At 53.5% G+C, this 5,800-nt stretch overlaps 1 protein-coding gene across 1 annotated transcript in view; it reads right to left on the reverse strand.

Annotated features, from left to right (window-relative positions):
• The window catches only part of LOC107114192 (WD repeat-containing protein 90-like), a gene marked incomplete at its 5' end in the record, with an annotated part of 18,238 nt that extends 14,308 nt beyond the window's left edge, over positions 1-3,930 (reverse strand). The window contains 4 exons of the mRNA XM_015415630.1: positions 524-692; positions 1,515-1,705; positions 3,246-3,405; positions 3,809-3,930. Coding sequence (XP_015271116.1) covers positions 524-692; positions 1,515-1,705; positions 3,246-3,405; positions 3,809-3,930 — 642 coding nt within the window. The remainder of the gene's footprint in view (positions 1-523; positions 693-1,514; positions 1,706-3,245; positions 3,406-3,808) is intronic.
• Positions 3,931-5,800: the final 1,870 nt, after the last annotated feature.

A 5,800-nucleotide genomic window follows, 5' to 3' on the forward strand; every position in this document is an offset into this window, starting at 1 on the left:
GGGGGGGGGGAGGCATTTGTGAATTTCCTGCACTGTACAGGGGGTTGGACTAGATGACCCTGGAGGTCCCTTATAATTCTATGATTCATTAAAATATATTTTTTTAAAAAAACAAGCACTACTACATCAAATGGAGGGCGGGGGGGAGAATAACAGTAGTGAAGCACAAACGGCCGCCCACTGTAGCATCCCTGGGCCGGAAAGTCCCGACAGCTCAGCAGTTCCAGCCAATGTTCGCTCTAAGCTGTGGAGTCTTGTGAGCAAAAATCCTACTTTGTGAGCTCCTGGCATGAAACTTGTGAGCGAGCCATTTGGCTCCTGCATACGTTAGCTTGCTCTGGAGCTATCCTTCCTGAGCTGAGACAAAAATGTGTGAGCCAGAGGCTAAAAACCTGTGAGCTAGCTCACACTAACTCAGCTTAGAGGGAACACTGGTTCCAGCACGTGAGCCAAAACAGAGCTGGGGTTTGGACCGAGGCCCTTCTCCCCTCTGCACGACGGGTCCTGCGGGATGAGCGCTCACCGATCTCCCCCTCGTCGGCCTCCCAGGTCATGAAGCAGCGGTCGGTCTCCGTGTCCCAGGCGCAGATTTGCCCAGAGCTGGTCCCGCTGTACAGAAGGCAGCCGGCGCTGTAGCAGAGCGAGGTCAGCTCCACTGGCCCGACGGCCTCGGGGACGGGGACCCTGTGAACCTGAGGCCGGAAGGAGAGAGGCGTCAGCAGGCGCTTCCATCCAAAGCAGCAGCATCCCCGTGCCCTCCTGCAAGGCTGGACGCCCGGGCTTGGTTTGGACTACCTGCCTGGATCTCGTAAGGTGGGGGTCCCCAAGGTGCTGACTGTGGAGGCCACGGCACAGTCATTGCACCCAGCAGGAGTCTTTAGAAAGTAGGTTGGGATTTCGCCCAGCAAACTTCTGATGGGCTGCGCAGATTTTTTAAAACTTTGCTTTGGCAAGCAGCTGCCACCAAAACACAAGAATCTTCACAGTGTGGCACAAGGAAAGCTGCAGCAGCCATTTTGTGGCTGGCTCCGCCTCCCGGAGCAGCCATTTTGTGGTTGGTTCCGCCTCCCGGAGCAGACATTTTGTGGCTGGCTCCGCCTCCCAGAGTAGCCATTTTCTGGGTGTGCCCACTATGCTGTCTCCAATTTCCAAAGGTGCCCACAGGCTCAAAAAGAGAGAGAAGAAGAGGAGAGATTGGATTTATACCTCGCCCTTCACTCGGAGTCTACGAGTGGCTTACAATCTCCCTCCCTTTCTCTCCCCACAACAGACACCCTGGGAGGGAAGTGGGGCTGAGAGAGCTCTTTCGAGAACTGCTCGTGAGAGAACAGCTCTGAAGGATCATGTGACTGACCCAAGGTCACACCAGCAGCTGCATGTGGAGAAGTGGGGAATCAAACCCCGGTTCTCCCAGATTTGAGTCTGCCACTCTTAAACCACTACCCCAAAGTGGCAAAAAGGTTGGGGACCCCTGTCACAAGGTATCAAAAGCCCGACGCAGAGGGAAGGAGTACCTTCAGGCTGGTGTCCGTTCCCTGCTGTTCCATAAGCCAGAAAGTCATGGCTCCTTTCCCCACGCAGGCCAGGTGCCCCGCCAGAAGCGGACTGAAGGCCACTTCGTGGACGGGCTCAGAGAAGCGGGTGGACGTCATCAGCTCGTAGGTGTGGGCGTTCCAGAGGGCCATGACCCGGTCTGCGTAGTCCCCTGGGCGACAGGGAGAGAAGCCGTTTGGGGACAGCTTCTGGAAACATTCCAGGGAGCATTCCAAAGACCTAACCCTCCTGCCCCAGTCAAAGCCGTTTCACTACACCACCAATGCCTCCCTCTAAGCTGTGGAGTCTTGTGAGCAAAAATTCTACTTTGTGAGCTATGGACATTAAAGCTGTGAGCAAGCGATTTGGCTGCTGCGTAAATCAGTTTGCTCTGGAGCCCATCCCTTCCTGAGCGAAGACAAAAATCTGTGAGCTGGAGGCTAAAAAACTGTGAGCTGGCTCACACTCACTCAGCTTAGAGGGAACATTGTACACCACCTCTGAAAAGACAGAGCACCGGGGCTTTTTTTCGGGGGGCGGGGACACACGCTCCAGAATGGAGTTCTGGAACCTCTCCGACAATTTTTTTTTTTTTTAAAGGTTTAAAAGTTTGTGAGTTTTCAGTATACAGATTGAAAACTTCATTTCCCTCTTGAAAGTTCCGGCACCTCTTTAAAAAACAACACCACCTCTTTAAAAAATAAAATAAAATAAATAAAGCCCTGCAAAGTGCCACTCCAAATCTTCTTCTCCCCCACCCAGGGCCAATTACAATCCATGTTGACTCTTCAGATTCCAGAAGCAAGAAGAGCAGGCCCTGATCCGTGCAGTGTAAACAGTGGGGGGAGGTGGTCACAGAGGGGGAAGCAACCTCCAAGTCCCCTGACCCCTTAAGAGCTGTAGAACAAAAGCCCCCGCACTGAACACAATACGAGTTCAGGGAGTCTCCTTGTATCTTCTGTTCTGTACCGTGTTCCCAATGTCTGTTGGGCTTTGGGGAGTTGCTGGGCAGGAGTAGCCACTGCGGCTGCTGGGCCAGCAGTGGGAGGGATTCTGGAGTTCTGGCCCCGCTGGTGGACCTCCTGATGGCCCCTGTGTTTTGGCCACTGTGTGACAGAGTGTTGGACTGGATGGGCCATTGGCCTGATCCAACATGGCTTCTCTTATGTTCTTACGTCTGGGGCAGTGAGGCTCTGTATTCTTGGTACTTGGGGGGGGGGCAACAGTGGGAGGGCTTCTGGAGTTCTGGCCCCGCTGGTGGACCTCCTGACGGCCCCTGGGTTTTGGCCCCTATGTGACACCAAGTGTTGGACTGGATGGGCCATTGGCCTGATCCAACATGGCTTCTCTTATGTTCTTATGACTGCCCACTGCGGGGAAGGAGGCTGGCAGATGCAGACGGTCCCTGACACCAAATCGATTTTCAGCCTTCACCCTATTTTCAGAAGGGGGGGGGGGGGCAGGGAGAGATGGATTGCCTTGTGTCCAGCTCCCACCGCGAATTAAAGCCGCTGCAACCTAAATCCAATTTAATTGTACAAATTAAATGCGCTGCAAAGTGCAGAGCCAGGCTTTCTGCAGAGGTGACTAATGTGCCTGCTTCGCTCCAGCCCCCAGAGGGAGTTTCCTCCCCCCCCCCCGCAAAAAGCAAAAACCCCAGGATGTTTCGGCTCTTGGCAGGCAGCCCGCCCGGCACGACCGGCTGAACCCACCGAGCGTGATGAGGAAGCGGTCGTCCCAGGAGTACGCCATGGCCTGGACTTGGGTGTCGTGATGGAACAGCACTTTCCGGCAGGCCCTGCTCGGCACGTCCCAGATGCGGACTTGGCAGCGCGAGTCCCCGAGGCCACGGCCGGAGGCGGAAGCGACAACCTGGGGGAAGGAGTTCACGGTCACGGGTCGGGGCTCAGCAAGAAACTGGGATGCGGCTCGTTAAGAAGGATCGACCTCGGCATCGGCAGAAATGTGACTGAGAAGTCTAGGCAGACGGGCCTTTCGCCTCTATAGAGACGACATAGTTGGTCTGCCGTAGGACAGCTCCATTCAAGTCCAGTTGCAGCTTAGAGACCAGTTAGATTTGGGGGGGTACAAGCTTCCAAGAGTCAAAGCTCATACCCCCAAAATCTCGTTGGTCTCTACGGTGCCACGGGACTCAAATCTAGCTGTCCGAGAAAGCTTATATAGAAATAAATGTTGTTTGTGATCGGCGGCCCAAAAGGTCACCTGGCCGGGGTTCCCTCTCCCCCCGACAGAGGACAGGAAGAGGCGCCGGTACCTGGGCGTCGTGGCTGACAGCTAAGGTCGAAATCTCTTCCGGGTGCCCGAGCCAGTGCTGCTGCGATCCGGAGTGAAGGTCTTCCACAATGACCAGGCAGCCACAGCTGTAGGCAAAGAGGCCTTATGGAGAGACAGAGGGAGGGGAGGGAGGCGGTAGTATTCAGTGTCTGGAATTGCCCATCTGCATATGTCCTTCTTGACAGGAGAAGAAAAGGAAGAAGAGGAACAGGAAGAAAAGGAGACTGGATGTATACCCCGCCCTTCACTACCCAAAGGAGTCTCAGAGCGGCTTACAAACTCCTTTCCCTTCCCCTCCCCACAACAGGCACCCTGTGAGGCGGGTGGGGCTGAGAGAACTCTTTCAGGAACTGCCCTTGAGAGAACAGCTCTTCTCAGAACTGTGGCTTGCCCAAGGTCATCCAGCAGCTGCAAGGGGAGGAATGGGGAAATCAACCCCGGTTCTCCCAGATTGGAGTCCGTGCACTTAACCACTACACCAAACTGACAGGGTATAAATCCAATCTCTTCTTCTCTTCTCTTCATTTGCAATACTAGGATACTTTGAGGGTGTAGACTGAGAAGGGTGGGATGAGGAGGAGGAGGAGGAGGAGGAGGAGATTGGATTTATACCCCGCCCTTCACTACCCGAAGGAGTCTCAGAGCGGCTTACAAACTCCTTTCCCTTCCCCTCCCCACAACAGACACCCTGTGAGGTGGGTGGGGCGGAGAGAGCTCTGACAGGAAACTGCTCTTTTTCAAGAACACCTCTGACAGAACTATGGCTTGCCCAAGGTCATCCAGCAGCTGCAAGGGGAGGAGGGGGGAATCAAAGCCGGTTCTCCCAGATTAGAGTCCGCGCACTTAACCACTACACCAAACTGGAGGGGCATCCCAAAGTCAGGTGTTTTGCCTTCTGTTACTTCACACCGCTGACGCGCCCCTACTTCTCCCCCTACCAAATGTTTGGGAAAAGTAGCTGCCTGAGGTAGCAGGAAAGGGGAAAGCCAGTCAGACGGAGGCACCTCTTTTCTCCAGGGGTAGGTGGCCAAACTTGCTTAATAAAGGGGTGGCCACAACATCAGATGTTTGAGAGCCACAAGACATGAACAAATATTACACGTTTTTTCTGGGAAATATGCAGATTTGCTTTTCATTAACATTGAACGAGACTGTGGAAAATAATAACAAAAGGGGTAAAAGTAAATATTGATAATGAGAGTTATTTGCCCAATGATATTTGCTTGCTTTTGATATTTAGCTTCCCCGGCCACCCTGCCGGGAGCCGCACAATGTGTGTGAAAGAGCCACATACGGCTCCCGAGTTTGGCCACCCCTGACATACAGCCAAGAAATCAAAAATGAACTGGTCTTAAACTGAGCCAGTTTGGTGTAGTGGTGAAGAGCGCAGACTCTAATCTGGGAGAACTGGGTTCAATTCCCCACTCCTCCACATGCAGCTGCTGGTGTGACCTTGGGTCAGTCACAAGTTCCCTCAGAGCTGTCCTCTCACGAGCAGTTTCTGTCAGAGCCCTCTCAGCCCCACCTACCTCACAGGATGTCTGTTGTGGGGAGAGGAAGGGAAAGGGGTTTGTAAGCCGCTCTGAGGCTCCTTTGGGTAGTGAAGGGCAGGGTATAAATCCAATCTCTTCTTCTTCTTAATGCTGCTAAGTTTTGGGTAAGCGGACTTAGAGCGACAGCCTTGCGCACCCAGATCCGGAATGCATTCCGCAGTTTCCAACTGGACTGGTTTTCCCATAACGCAGGGATCCCTGACCTTTTTGAGCCTGTGGTGATCTCTGGGATTCTGACATAGGGCAGCTGGCGCAAGAACAAAATGGCTGCCAGAGGAGGTGGAGCCAGCTGTAAAATGTGCCACAGGAGGTGAAGCCAATGATGAAAATGTCAGGGAGTGGGGTTATATATAACACTAATAGTGCCTGTTCAACATTTCAGTCAGAAATAGGATGCCTTTTGATCTGCACAGCCAATC

The sequence above is a fragment of the Gekko japonicus genome, unplaced genomic scaffold (genome assembly GCF_001447785.1).
Source record: "Gekko japonicus isolate JY-2015 unplaced genomic scaffold, Gekko_japonicus_V1.1 scaffold3005, whole genome shotgun sequence".
Classification (NCBI taxonomy): domain Eukaryota; kingdom Metazoa; phylum Chordata; class Lepidosauria; order Squamata; family Gekkonidae; genus Gekko; species Gekko japonicus.